Source organism: Orcinus orca, chromosome 14 (assembly GCF_937001465.1).
Source record: "Orcinus orca chromosome 14, mOrcOrc1.1, whole genome shotgun sequence".
Classification (NCBI taxonomy): Eukaryota; Metazoa; Chordata; class Mammalia; order Artiodactyla; family Delphinidae; genus Orcinus; species Orcinus orca.
The window spans coordinates 86,139,379-86,154,260 of record NC_064572.1 but is presented as its reverse complement, the minus strand read 5'-3'; the positions used below and the strand labels follow the sequence as shown (position 1 = coordinate 86,154,260).

The following is a 14,882-nucleotide window of genomic DNA, read 5'->3' as shown; positions in this document are numbered from 1 at the left end:
TAGGTTCAGCCGGTTCACCCTCTACCCTCGTGATGCCGTCGTTCAAAGTCTTTGCTGGGGGCGCCCAGCTGTGTCCAGGGGTCCCCCTAGTGTGTCCCTCTGCCCTTGGGCCTAACTCGGGAGCCGGGCTGAGAGGGAGGGCGTGGAGCGGTGGGCCCTCCGTTATGGACCCCGGCCTGGACATCCGTGAGAAGCTCAGAAGAGCCTCCTGCTCTGCTGGGTGGGCGCACCAGCCAGAGTCAGACGGCCTTTCAAAACGAAGACGACTCAAGTTCAGGGTTTGTCGGAGCGGTGCTTGGCAATTTTTTTTTTTTTCGACAACTTAAAAAGCACAAAGAAGTGTGTGTTTGAGGCATTTCCTGACTCCTTCTGCCCAAATGCTTCTGCGTGTTATGGTAAGATGACACCTATGCATTTGCATTATGTGACGTGCGTAAGGGAAGGGCAAGGATACCGTCCAGGCAAATGATGCTACTGGGAGCAGTGAACTGGGCATGGGGTCTGTGTCCGCCCCACCAGCAGGGCTGCCCAGGCCCCCAGGGGCCGCTCACCTGCAGTGCACGGTGATGGGGTGATCGCCCGTCTGCTGCTGCTGCTTCTGCACGGCCGCAATGAGGTCGATCATGCCTTTGCCCTCGGCGGGGATCCCGATCTCCGGCCAGCCGTGGAAGTGGAACTGTCGCACGACCCGGGTCTGCTCCTCCTGGCGGGCCAGGGGCTGCCGGGCGGGAAGGGCGCCTCAGTGCTGCCCCACCGCAGGCTCCCCTGCCCTCCCGGGGACTCGGGCCACGGTGTCTGGCGGCCAGCAGAGTTCCCATGTGGCTGGCCTCCCAGTCAGGGTGTTTGTAGGCCGTGGCCACCCTAAAGCAGAAGGCCAGCAGTGCCTCCTTCTGGGTGGGGACAGGACGCTCAGAGGATGCGCCCCTGAGTCCCCAGGGCCCCCCAGACCCCTCTACGGGATCCTCGGCAGTTTTGCTGGAGCTAACAGGAATCATCCCTTTTTTTAAGAGGCCAGGACCCTACACGTCCCTTCAAGGCTGGAGATGAGGAGTTTCTGAGTCAAGCGGCCCTGGGTCGTTCTGCGACCCGCGTGGAGGAGAACAAGTCTTTGGGCAAAGCTGGGTTTCACTGTTCTGACCGCCTTGAGCTCAGAATCAAATCCCATAGGTGGGTCATGTTACCCACAGTTGACACACAGCGTCCCCATTCTTGCCAGGGAGCAGTGCCCAAGACCCGGTGGGGAGGGGGGATGGCAGAGAGCCCCAGAGAGGCCTCTGTGGATTCATCCACTCATTCTTCCTGCTCTCGGCCACGGTCTTTGCTCCTGGGGAGTGGGTGGCGGTGGGACGCCTCTCCGAATTGGCCACTTTGCCCCACCATCCCCGTGCTCCAGCAAGGAGGCAGGGGACCACGAGGTCAAATCTTATGGGAGATTGGCCACTTGATAACACAGCTTCATACTGTCCTCACTGGCCGTCGATACTAATCTAACTTGGGGCTCCGGAAAACCCTGAAGGAGCAGGACACTCTGGCACAATGACAAGCAGACCCCGAGTGATGTCCACAAGAGATTAAAGGGCTTGGGCAACAATACCTGATTGAAAGTGACCAGGAAGTCTCGTATACTGATGGCTTCAGAAAGGGTATCGCTCTTTATTTCGATCGTTATTTCTCCATGAGTCACTGAGCCCTCTGTTGGCCAATACTGGCAGCATTTATCCTTGGGGGATAACATAAAAAGAATTTGCTGCTAGCAGTTTTGACGATCTGGTGCAGAATTGCTCTCAAAGCATTTAACGTATTTCGTCTGACCGAGAAAATAACATATGAACACGAATGTGAATGCTACCAGTGCCTGTTGACCGAGGGAACAGAGCAGAGTCCAGAAACAGACATGCGTGTATTTGCAACTTTGATACAGAACAGAAGTGACATGACACAGAGGAGAGACTAGTCAGTAAATGGAGCTGGGAAATCAGTTCTCCATATGGGAAAAGGGAACTGGATCCCTGACTCACACCCTACCTGGGCTGATACGAATGCCCCAGCCCCTCTTGGAGTTGGGCAGCGTAGAACTTGCCCTACCATATATGGTAGCCTTGAACCTTAATAAAAACAAACCAAGACAGGGTCAGACTCAACGTCAAAAACAAAACTGTGAAAGCCTTAGAAGAAGAAAATACCTTTTCATTTTGGGGGACAGATTTAACCAACAAGAGCCCCAAAGAGCAAACCAACCACGATACAGCAGGTTGCAACATCAGATTATAATAAAGTTAACTCTGCTTCATCCAAAAATATCAAGAGAATGAAAAGACAGACCATCAGCTGGGATGAGATATTTGCCATACGTAAAACCGACAAGGGATCCGTACCAAGAATACGTAAAGAAATCCTATAAATCAATAAGAAAAGGGCAAACCACCCACTAAAAAAATGAGTGAAAGGCATGAACGGGCACTTTGCACAAGACGAAACATGACCTCTATAAATATGCATAGTGATTCCTGACCTCACAGGGATCAGAGAGGTGCAAATCAAGGACACAAAGAGATGATGTTTATACCTATTTAATTAACAAAAATGAGGACATCAGACAACCCTAGGGATGTCGATGAGTGATATTCCCCACTGACCACTTTGGAAACCACAACCACTTTGGAAAGCCATTAGGAAATGTCTTGCAAATTCAAACTTTCACACACACTCTCCAGTGCAGCATTTTATCTCTTTGGAACCTACTATTCCTTGTGCACCATGAGACACGTACAAGAAAGTACCCGCAGCACTGTTTGTAAAACAGCAGAATGGAATCAACCCAAATGCCCATGACAGGAGAAGGGGCAAAGTCAATGGATGCAGGATGTACAGTTTGTGTTGTGGAGTATAAGGAAATAATGATGAATGAGCCATAGTTATAGGCAGCAACATAGGAGAATATCAAATGCATAATTTTGAGTGGAAAAACCAACTCAACTTTCTTTTTTTTTTTTTTGCGGTACGCAGGCCTCTCACTGTTGTGGCCTCTCCTGTTGCGGAGCACAGGCTCCAGACGCGCAGGCTCAGCGGCCATGGCTCACAGGCCCAGCCGCTCCGTGGCATGTGGGATCTTCCCGGACCGTGGCACGAACCCGTGTCCCCTGCATAGGCAGGCAGACTCTCAACCACTGCGCCAACAGGGAAGCCCCCAACTCAACTTTTGAATAAAGTTCAAAAGCAGACAAAACTAAACAGTTGTTTCTTTAGGAATACACACACGTGATATCAAAAGATTTTTTAAAAAGCTAAGAACACATCTCCTAGGGTGGCTTTAATTGAAAAGATAATGATAAGTGTTGATGAGGATGGCGAGAAAATGGAACCCTTGTGCATTGTTGGTGGGAATGCAACACGGGGCAGCTGCTCGGAAAGCAGTCTGGCAGTTCCTCCAAATGTTAAGTGATATGAGATTGCAATATAGTCATGATATGGCCCAGCAATTCCACCCCTAGGTATCTACCTAAGAGAAATTAAAAGTTAACATTCATGTAAAAACCTGTCCATGAACGTTCAAAACATTATTCATAATAGCCCGAGTGAAAACAACGCAAATATCCATCAACTAATGAATGAATAAACAAAATGCGGTATATTTATACAATAAAAAGTAAAAAAGAGCAGGGAACTGATTCACGGATGAACCCTGACGACATTTACGCTAAGTGGAAGAGCTCAATCACGAAAGACGTGTATGATTCCACTTATATGAAATGTCCAGAAGACGCAAATCCATGGAGTCAGAAAGTAGATTTGTCGTTGCAGGGACTGCGGGGAGGAAGCGGGTAAGTGATTTTTTTGTGGGTATGGGATTTCTTTTTGGGGTGATGAAAATGATCTGGAATTAGTGATGCTGCACAACTCTGAATATACTAGAAACCACTTTTCCTTTAGAAAGATGAATTGTATGGTATGTGAATTATATCCCAACAAAACTGGTTTTAAAAAGCAAAGAAATCAAAAAACACAAATTCAGGACAGTGGTTACCTCTTGGGAGAATCTGGAAAAATGTACATTATTGGCAAAAGTTTGGTTTTTCAGCTGGATGGTGGGTTTGTGACTGTTTATTACGTTATTAAATAAAAACAAGAAGGCCGGGGCTACCCTGGTGGCGCAGTGGTTGAGAGTCCGCCTGCCGATGCGGGGGACGTGGGTTCGTGCCCCGGTCCAGGAAGATCCCACATGCCGTGGAGCGGTTGGGCCCGTGAGCCATGGCCGCTGAGCCTGCGCGTCCGGAGCCTGTGCTCCGCAACGGGAGAGGCCGCAACAGTGAGAGGCCCGCATACCGAAAAGAAAAAACAACAAAAAAAACCCACAAAACAAGAAGGCCATGCATGGATCTTTGGGAAAAAAGAAATGTTTAACTCTTTCAGTTTTACCAGAACTATATTAATTAGGTACATATATCAATACCTATGTCTTTCTGTTCCAAAAAAAAGTGAATAAATGTCTTTTTCTTCAACAGGTTGTGACCAAATTTGTATTTGTGGCAAACACAAGATGGCAGAATTTCAAGGCAGGTTAAATAAAATGTAGGCTAAGAATAAAGCCAGTGGGTAGTTACGATTAACTTGTGGTGGGCGTGGTGATGAAATAAAACCTTTTCCATTTCCAGCCTCTCCCCCTCCTCAGTAGTTGTGGCCTGGCCTCACAGACGACAGCGGGTGAGACATTCACAAGGGACAGGTAGTCACATCAGGTGGGCTGCACCTGGTGTGTGTTAACGGCCCCACAGGTGGGCTGGGCGGCGCCCTGACCTGCTCTCTCTCCTGGACCTCGGTCAGCATCACGATCGTATGGCACTCCCGCTCCCAGACCATCCTCCAGAAGTCCTCCACTGTGTGCGCCAGGGGCCCCTGGGTGGCGATGAAGTAGTCCTTCTGCCGGTAGCCCTTCAAATGGGAGCAGAGGTTAAAGTCCGACTTCCTTCCAACCCATTTCCACCGTGGGACATGTGAGTATAGGACAGCCCAGGGCCGGATGAGGGACAGTATTCTCCAGGCTTCCAGGGCCTGAGCCAAGCGCCAGCTGGCACACGCTCAGAAAACAGGTCAAGATGCCCAAGCTAGACAGCCCCCCTTCAGCCCCAGGTCACCTCTGAATGGGTATAATGAACCCCTTGCTTGGGCTGGCTTTGATTCTAACATGTCTGTATGTGTCACAGCTAAGTTAGCATCGCAGTGGGGCAGCGAGCCTGGGCATGGAGTTAGAGCAAGTGGGTTCAAGTCCCAGGTCCTCCCCTCGGGCCCAAGTGACCCCTGGCACAGCATTCTCACCTGCAAACAAAAACCTTGCACAGACTTGGCTGCTATGCTCTCTCCTGCCCATTCATCAGCTAACTCTGCTATGCACGAAGCAGCCTAAGACTGGGCCTGAACACAATCGTGCTGTCCACGCACAGCACATGCGAGAGAAAGCGTGTGCAAGCACTGAGAGAGGGTGGTGTGCAACAGAGAGGGAAAAGGGAAGTCACTATGTATTAAAAGCAGAATGGAGGGCTTCCCTGGTGGCGCAGTGGTTAAGAATCCGCCTGCCAATGCAGGGGACACGGGTTCGAGCCCTGAGCCGGGAAGATCCCACATGCCGCGGAGCAACTAAGCCCGTGCACCACAACTACCGAGCCTGCGCTCTAGAGCCCGCGAGCCACAAATACCAAGCCCGCGAGCCACAACTACTGAAGCCCATGCACCTAGAGCCCATGGTCCGCAACAAGAGAAGCCACCGCAATGAGAAGCCCGCGCACCGCAATGAAGAGTAGCCCCCACTCACCGCAACTAGAGAAAGCCCGCGTGCAGCAATGAAGACCCAACACAGCCAAAAATAAATAAATAATTTTTTTTAAAAAAAGCAGAATGGAAAAATAGCAAATTATTTAGCAGTGCACCTACATCCTCTATTTCCAAAGTTCCTTATTCATTTTCTTTAAGCAAGTGTCTGCTAATGAAATGGTTTGGATTTCTGTGGACGTGTCCATCCTTTCTGATTGTGAAAGCAAGTTGATCAAGAGTCTCTGTGATTACAGATGAAGAGAGCATGCGTCCTCTCCAGGCACACAAGCAGGGCCGGGCCGCTGCACTTACGTCTATAAAGGACGCGTTGATGTAATCCGTGTACTCCTGGCCCCTTTTCATGGAAAGGATGACGCGGTTGAAGTCATCTGCAAAGCAGTGTGTCCCCTGGGTCAGAACCAACCCCATCCTGCCTTGCAAACTTGAACATGCTGCTAGGAGCTTCCGAGACATAAAACTTATGGATAAAATCACTAAAAAAAAGTCAACTCAAAGGAAGGTTTACTTTCTAAAATAGGTTAATTCAAGTGGCCCAGGAAGCTGTGTTTTACCAGGGAAGTTCTAAAGTAATCCACTTATCGTTCTCCTTTGTCATAATTGAGATAATTCCTACCAAAACGTAAGCATTAAAGTAAATTTAAAGAGTAAAAGGAGTGTGGCCAGGCAGGCAGCCCGGGGTAGCCGGCCCGGGACATCACAGCCGCAAAGACCCTATAGGGTCGGAGGCTGAAGAGGACTTTCCCAGCCCACACACTGCCTGCCTGGGCAGGTCCACGTGAGACCCGCTCCTGCCCGAGCTTGAGCCCGGGCGGGGAGGTGGAGGGGACGTCTGGATGAGGCGTCCTCTTCCCCTCAAGGTGGGTGCCCTCCCCTTCCCCCCAGGCTCCTCTGATGCTCCTGCAGGCCCCCAGACCCCGGGCAGCCCAGTGCCCGATGCCACCCTGCCCATGGTTCGCCCGTCCCCAGGCCCCTTCCTGGAAGGTCTCAGCTGAGTTTGGTCCTGCTACACATCCTGGGCCAGGACCCCTGCTCTGTGTACGTGGGGCTCCATGCCTCTGCCCAGGCTTGCGGTAGAACTGGATGACATGCAGAAGCAGGAGGCAGAGTCAGGCCAGAATCTCACCGCTTCCAGGAAGTCCTCCCCTCCTGCCTCCAAGTCCAGGTCACAAGCTGCCCGCCTGACACCCACAGGACTGTCTGGGTCACTCGTGCCTTCCCCACACTTGACAGAGCTCCCAGAGGGCATCCTGCCCTTGACCCCTGGTTTACAGGGGTGGGTGGGCAATGACTTCTTAGCCACTGAAGCCAGAGGGTGCCAGCCCGATCACGCCTGCCTCAAGGGCTTCCCCTCCGCGGCCCGGGCTGCCTTACACGGGATGATCTGGATGACCCTGGCCTTCTTCATGTTGGCCGGCAGGTTGCCTGTCCTCATGTTCTCCTTCATGATCCGGACATTTGTCAGCTTCTGCGGCCAAGAGGACAACAGCCACGCAGTGAAAACCCGGACATTCCCGAGAGACCCCTCAGCCTTCTAACAGCTCTACCGTCAAGGGCACCTGCTCAATGGAAACAGCTGTCTGCTTCTCCAGACACTTCCTGAGTCTTGGGAAATAAAAGTGTGTGCACGACACGCCCCCCTGCACAGGTGGTTGCTAAGCTCTGAAAGTCCCCAGTACTCCTCCCTCGGAAGTCACGGGCAGGATGGCTCCCCTGCGTTTTCTGGGGTCAATCGGGGGGGGGAAGCAACTGAAAGCAGCTTCGTGTAAGAGGTGGCCCTTAAGTCGGCACCTACCCGGAACTCCTCCTCCAGCCCGGCCTGGTCGAAGTGGGTGGTGGCGCCGTGCAGCGTCTGCAGGTGCTTCTCCAGGGAGGACACGTCCAGCTCGGTGTCCCCGTAGAGGTAGTACTCCAGTAAGGCTTGGTAGATGAACGTGTACTGCATCTGCGGGGAGACGCAGGTGGGCTCCAAGGGGGCCCTTCTCTTCTCTTTGTGTAAAGGGAAGGGGGTTTGGGGGCAGAGTCAGATTAATGGCCATTTATAACGAGCATCTGTGGCCTGGACAGCGTGAGGGCGGGCGTCACTGAGGACGTTCTCCCTGCCGGGCACCACTCTGCGTGCACCATCTTGGGGAGAGGGCACACATCCTGGGGCGTCTGGGTTTGCTGTGCGAAGCTCACACCAGGACGGGCAGCTGGGCCCGAGGAGGGTATTACTCACGTCCGTCTGAACCATCTGAGGCCGCTGATTGCGGATTCTGGACACGAAATCAAAGACGTCCACCTTCTGCTCGGCATGTATCATGTCCATCATGGCATCGATCACTATGAAGGTGCCTGTCCGGCCCACGCCCGCGCTTGGGGAGAAAGAAAGACGCCAAGTCATGAGTCACATTTCCCCGAAATGAATGACGGGGCCTCGGAACACGCCTGCAGTCTGGACCGGAGGACACCCCGCCCTCCACAGAGACTTCCACTTCATCCCTGAACGCAAACTTTCCTCGGTTAATGAGGAGCAAATCCACGCGAGGCCACCAGAGGGCACCACAATCTTAGTGAAAAGACGTCAAATCTCTCCCTCTGCCTGGAAATTGTGTCCTAAGCCTCGGGTGAGTTGTACAGGTAATTTTTCCTCTATTACCAAATGTCATCTTCTCCTTATCACTTGTGTAACTGGATTTTTTATTGTCATGCTTGATATGGTTTCTCCAGGCTCTTCATAAGAGTGGAGAACCCCAGGCCAGGTCTGCTGGCCCTGGAGCCAAGGTCATGCAAATGGGGGCTCTGTCTGGGATCCTAGCCCTCACCTCCGGGCTGGCTGGGGCCAGCTGGTCCTTAGGGGCTCCACGGAGAGGTCTCCCGCCTCAGGAAGCTGCCCGATTCCATTCCTGGATTCGGGTTTCCTTCCCGCCCAGCGCTGTCCCCGCAGCAGTCTCTGGACATCTTCCCCCCCACCACCCCACCTGTCTCATCTAGACGCCCACCAGCCAGTGCAGGCCGTCCATACGTGTCTCCCCAACACCCAGGGCTCAGGGGGCACACAAACGGGCTCAGCCAACATCCGCTGGACGAATAAACCCCTAATGGCCCAGACTCATATGTGCGGCGTCGACCAGAACTGCACGTGGCGGCCCAGGCGTCTGTCGGGTTAGTTGGCTGAACAGGGCTTTCCCCCTCTGGCCCCTGCAGCCCAAGTGATCTTTTAAACGAAAAGGCTCACAACTTAATGAATGAAGTCCCCCACCCTGTTCCTCTTTTTGGGGGGAGGGTGGTACCGCTCTTTCCAGACCATTAGTCTCCAGAATGGTGCTAGGACAGACAGTGAAGCCCCTCGCCCTTGGAAGGACTCCCCGCTCATCACACCGAGGGGAGGGGAAGCAGGCGAGACAGGAGAGGCCCCTTCGGGAGCCTCGGTTCTTTACAAACGCAGAGTAAGAGAAAATCATCAGGTGCAGGGCCAGTTAAAGGCGCCCCACCCAACAGGTCAGCGGTAAGGACCAGGAAATAGAAGACTGGAGGCTGCGAGAGCCCGGGAGGCCCAGGTGCACGCGGGGCAGAGGGCAGGGGAGCACCTGGGAGAGGGGAAAGCGAGGGTTCCAAGAGGAAAGGCCCCGGGCCCGGCACTCTTTCCCTCCTGGGCCCTGGATGCTGGTGCAGAGCTCACAGCCCTAGCTAGAGACCCTCCCTGCTGTTTGTACAGGGACCGCAGGCAGGCAGTGGGTTCTTTTTAAGGGATTAAGGGAGAGACGTTGAGGGTGAGTGTGGGAGAGAGAAGGAAATCGAGAAACCTCCCACCCCCAGGCGATGCACATTCTGGAGCTCCAGGAGACACCGTGAGAAGATGAACGTGGAGGAATGACGAGGTCTGGTCCGCCCCCCCCCCGAGACCGGAGGCTGCCAGCCCATGGGAGCCTCTTCCCTGTTCCGGGGGGGCTCTGGCTGGCCTGAACTCCTGGTGGGAACCGCTGTCACCACGTGACCCCCTGCAGGCAGCACCCAGACCACCCAACTGCCTGCAGGGGAACTCAGCTCTGCGGGGAAGCAGACCCCCAGAGAAGGGCTTCCCTTCCACGCACACAAAAACGCGGGGGCAGAGCAGAGCACAGAGCAGCAGGGAGGGCCAGGACCTGCACTGGCGGCACGGAAATAAAGCATTACCCCGAGAGACTACTTCTGTGTTCAATGGCAAAGGCTGAGATTCACAGCCACAGGGGAACCAAGGATGGAAACCAAGATGAAGGGCAAATGCACCTGCCCGGGGCACCTGTGGTGAGGGAGAGGGGAGCAGGGGAGGGCCGCATACTGAGTTTTCACACGCACGGTGGACCCAGAGGCATCAGAAGAGAACAGCACTGAACAGCTGCCCGCAGCCGCCCCTGATGCCACACAGAGGCTGCTTCTTCATCCCCTGCCCTGCAGAGCACAGCCGGTGGCCTCCTGCAGCTGACGGGAACTGAGCACATAGCTCCCTGCCAGCCGCTGCTCCAGCGGAGGGCCCTTCAAACTCTCCACCCGATGACAAGCCGCCGGCGTCGACCCCACCGATTCGGCTACGCGGGCCCGCATCTCTGCGGGGTTTCTCAGAAATCCCCGTGCGGGAACCCAGGCCTGTGGCCCGGCTGTCCAGGCTTGAGGAGGAAGGGCCCTGCTCACTGGGTGTCACGCTGACTGGACACTGGGTTTCCAGCTGTTAAAGACAGGGCCGTTCTGAGCATCACAGCCCTGCCAGGGGCCAAAGGCACCTGCACCTAGTGACACAGGTGCTCCGAACCTGCCACACGGGTGTTCAGCAGAAATGGCATGCAGACCCTGGCTTCCAGGGCGTCTGAGAACAGGGGCTGCCGCCTCGAGGGGGCCAAGCGGGGCTCGACCATGTCCCACCCCCTCCAGTGCAGCTGCTGGGAGGAGCGTGCAGGGCCAGGTAACGGGACTCTTACAGGTGTCACCTGATGTGTAGTTGCTCAGCTCCCAGGTGCAGATCCAGGATTCCATCCCCGGCCAGGATGCCAGGCGCTCCCCCCCGCCCCAGCGACCCCCAAACCTCCCAGCCTAGGCAATGAGGGGCACAGCAGAAGCCCCTGGGCTGGGGCAGAGAAAAGATCTGGCCAGCACCTTCGGGTTCTGACCGTGCATCCACCAAAGAATGAGAAGCATGGCTGGGGAACGTTCTCATCTTTGTGCCTTTGTCTTAAAAAACAACACATGCACACGCCAGCCGGCCCCCCAGAAGTCCAAGGCCTTCTCATGACCGCGATTTTCGTGTTCGAAGCCGAACTGCATTTAGTCATGAGCTACAGAGGGGGTGGATTTGAGCCCTGACGCTATGGCTTGGGGAGCTCAGAGCAAATAAGAGCTCAGCGTGAGAACAACCAGAGGACGTCCCGGTATGCAGAGGCAGAGGGGAACATGCTCTGGGAGAAGCAATCACTTCATAACCTGCTCTTCCATCACCTTCGTTGCTGCGGCTGTAACCGCAGCCCCTCCGAGGCTGTCCTCCCCGTCACAGACGCGGAGACCTCTGCTGAGAGAGGTCAGGTGGACCCCCTATAGAAGCGCGGTTTCCAACTCTGTTCCTGGAGGTGACCTGAGGGTCCCCGGGGGGTGAATGGCAGAGTTCCATCCCCACCACCGACCTGGGCCTCTCGGCTCTGTGTGGTCCCAACATTAGGCTTTCTCCCCCGGTGGCACTGAGGAAAGGGCTCCCCCGCCCCGGATGGGGAACATCCCTCCAGCTCTTGCCCTGAGGGATTCTCTGAGCTGCACCGGTGTCTGGGAGGTGCCTTCGCATCGCCCCTGCTGCCCCTCTGCCCACCTGGCTCTCCATCCCCTGGTGATTTTCCCGTGAGGGCCTGAGTCCTCCCCGGAGGGCCCGCCCCGTGGCCCCCGCCCCGCACGTACCTACAGTGGACCACGACGGGCCCGGCGTGCGTGGGGTTGAGTGTCCTCACTTTTTTCAGGAATTTGAGCATCCCGATGGGGGTGAAAGGCACTCCGAAGTCGGGCCAGCTGGTGAAGTGCAGCTGGCAGACGAGCCGAGGGGCTTTGCAGCCGTCGGGGAGCTGCTGCGGGGATGCACGGAGGTGTGAGCCGGTGGCGCGGCCCCTGCGCCTCCCCAGCATCACGCTCTGAGAATGCTCGCTTGGGGTCCCCCTCTGCCATCCAGGCGTGGGCAGCCACGGGTACGGGTGCAGGGAGGGGCCCATCAGTGAAGGCTGGACGCCCCAGAGTGAGAGACCCTGATTCTCACTGCCGGCTCTGGACACAGCACCGTGGCAGCAGGGGCAGCAGAGCAGGACCCACGGTCACCTGTCCCAGGACCAGGCCAGGCCAGGCCCCAGACAGCCAGATACATCCCTACAGATGGCCCCAGGGCTCATGGACCCCGCTGGGAAGCAGGGTGGCTGCATCCCAGGGGGCTTAGCTTTTATGCCTGTGTAACTACCAACAGCAGAAGCTTTCACTCTCATAAGCGTCTTAATTTTCGGGGAAAAGATATGGTTGGCCTACCCTCGGGAGACCCCTCCACCCCATGCCTCAAAGCCTCTCTCAGATTTTATTACCCAGAACCCAGGTTTGGTTCTCTGCCCAAAGCCATAAGGTGTACTGGGAAGTTGTGTGTGTGTGTGTGTGTGTGTGTGTGTTTTGGGGAGGCAAGCAGGCCGGGGATAGTAAGAACGATGAAGCTCATCCTCTTTCCTTTTTTGCTGTGGTTTCTCGGAACCTCGGACTCTTATTTTGTAATCTAACTACACCCCTCACTCTACCTTCGATTCCTGACGACACGACCTTCTGTCTTTTCTGGGTTTTTTTAATCTCTTAAACCTCTACTCCATCTGCCTTGCATACAGGTATATATTGAAGACTGCCTTAAATCCTTTCTGGGAAGGAAGGATTAGCAGGAAATCAGTGGGAAAACTAATGAGGTGTTTCAGATATAATTTTGAAACTGCTAAAAAAACCTCACCTCACCATTCCAGCGTGTGAAATGACACTGTGTCACTGAGTGGGGACCCCCATGGCCCCCCCCAATGACTCGACTTCCTCCACCCAGAAAGGTCCCTGGGAGCCAGGAACATCCGGCACTGACTCAAGGCCCACGTGCACCTGTCTGCCATCTGCCCTGCAGACTCACCGCCTGGGCCCACTAACGACCGTCCCACATCCCCGCCCAGCACTTCCTCCAGCCTCATCCTCCACTCGTGAGAGCCGCGGGCAAAGCGCTTCCTATTATAAACGTAGATGGGTATTTACTCCCTACCCTGCTTCTCCAGAAAAGTCCAGGATGTAACGTGCTTACGGACTGAATGCAGAACTTCCGGATGGTATAATCCACCAGGACCACGCAATCCTCCACACACACCCGGATGCTTCCGTAGGTCCAGCAGCCCTGGTCCGGCCAGTACTGATAGCACTTCTCCTGCGTGGAACAATTGAACAGAAACAATAGGTCTCTGGGGACTTTGGAGCACCTCGTTGCCCCCTCCTTGGCCATGGCCACAAGGCCTCACACACACCAGCTTCCCGTGAAACAGTCCTCAGTTGGGGAATTGTGTTTCCATCTTATCAATGGGGAAACTGAGGCCACACAGCTGATGAATGGCAGGGCTGAGACCAGGATCGGACCATTTCCAGTTCATGTCTCATTCACTCATCCACTCGCTAACCCCACACATCGACCGAACCGTCTGGCTGAGTTGCTCCCTGCAGAGTCGGGGACCAGAGCAGAAGTGGTCTCACCTGGGAGGGGCCGCCCTAAGCCCTGGAGGACCACGTGCTCCCCAAACACTACCTGTCGCACTCAGCGGGTCGTTTTTCCTGCCCAGCACTAAGGACGAACTAAATTCCAATCCCACCCGTCCTCTGTGGGAGAGTCACGAGCCTGTGGTCAGCTGAACATTCCTAATTTTTCTCCAGCCGGGAGGAGCCCGATGTGGGAATTTGCGGAGCAGGCGCGCGGTCACGGAGAGGCCCTTCCTTTGCCTTCCCTCCCCCCGCACTACCAAAGGGCCACAGGACAGGGTGGGGATGGGGCCTCCGGCCCCTGATCCCAGGTTGTCCTCCTACAAGGAGGACCTGAAGGCATGAGGCCTGCCTAAGGGGGAGACACCGGCTCCACAGCCACGGGAGAGGCCCTGGGGTCAGCAAGCCGTTTACCCTGGAAACTGCCCACAGGCCACAGCTGTCGAGTCACTAATAATCTTATAAAACAAGAGTCAGCTGGTATTCACCAGTGCCCAGAGCTTGTGTGATGACACCCACCAGACAACATCCCCTCCACGGCCCGGGCCCGGGTGACTCGGAAGGGACCCCGAGGAGAAACCAAGCCCTGAAGGTCCTGGTTCGGGACAGTCTTGGCCTCCTAGGGACCCTCCAGAGATTCTCACTTTGACAAACTCTCACTCGGGGACCCGAGGGCTGTTTCTCAGGCCCCCAGAGGGCTCAGTGTGTGCACTGTTTCCACGCCCTCGGCCTCCCGTCTACATGGCGGGTGCCGTCCCCTCCCTCCCATCAGATCATGAGATGCCAGCGCAGCTACATTTCGCAACGTCAAGTCAGGATGTTGAACCCAGGGAGACCACAACAGAAGTGTAAGCGATGAAGAAAAAGGGAACTCTATTGAGAAATGATTTCATCCGAAACGGTGAAAATCAAGACACAGAAGCAGGCCAGCTCTGAGTCACAGAGACAGAAAAATGCAGTAGGATCTTTCTGTAGAGAAAGATGGAGGGAAAATGTCAAGTAACGTAGCAACAGGATCACTGATGGGGGAGCTGGGGGCGTCTTCTGAGTCCCACCGCTTCTGCACTGGGCTCGTTGTGTCTCATGTTTATAAACGAGCCCCCAGAAGCCTGGTCCCAGGGGACAGCTGGTCCCAGGGGACACGGGGCTCCAGGTCAGCCTCCTCTTCTAGGGCCAGGTCCTGCCGCAGCAGTTGCCCAGAGCGTGGGGACACCTCCCGTGCAGCCACCCTCCACCCCCCCCACCCCCCCCCCGGGGCCGTGTCCCTGCCCGGGAACCCCCTGTTCCTCCCCTTTCCGGTGAGAGAGGAAGGCCAGGGC

The 14,882-nt window shown here is 55.2% G+C and overlaps 1 protein-coding gene across 10 annotated transcripts in view; it reads right to left on the bottom strand.

The window, feature by feature from the left end:
* Positions 1-14,882, bottom strand: part of PTPRE (protein tyrosine phosphatase receptor type E) — a 167,088-nt gene that overhangs the window by 5,799 nt on the left and 146,407 nt on the right. For 4 of the 10 annotated variants that reach the window (XM_049696753.1, XM_049696756.1, XM_049696757.1 and 1 more), the window contains 9 exons: positions 13,082-13,240; positions 11,722-11,885; positions 8,045-8,180; positions 7,619-7,768; positions 7,198-7,291; positions 6,118-6,194; positions 4,795-4,929; positions 1,595-1,720; positions 552-718 (listed from right to left, as the gene is read on the bottom strand). In XM_049696753.1, the coding sequence (XP_049552710.1) occupies positions 552-718; positions 1,595-1,720; positions 4,795-4,929; positions 6,118-6,194; positions 7,198-7,291; positions 7,619-7,768; positions 8,045-8,180; positions 11,722-11,885; positions 13,082-13,240 (1,208 nt within the window). The remainder of the gene's footprint in view (positions 1-551; positions 719-1,594; positions 1,721-4,794; positions 4,930-6,117; positions 6,195-7,197; positions 7,292-7,618; positions 7,769-8,044; positions 8,181-11,721; positions 11,886-13,081; positions 13,241-14,882) is intronic. The other 6 variants (XM_049696754.1, XM_004265710.4, XM_049696758.1 and 3 more) reach the window with 2 other exon arrangements.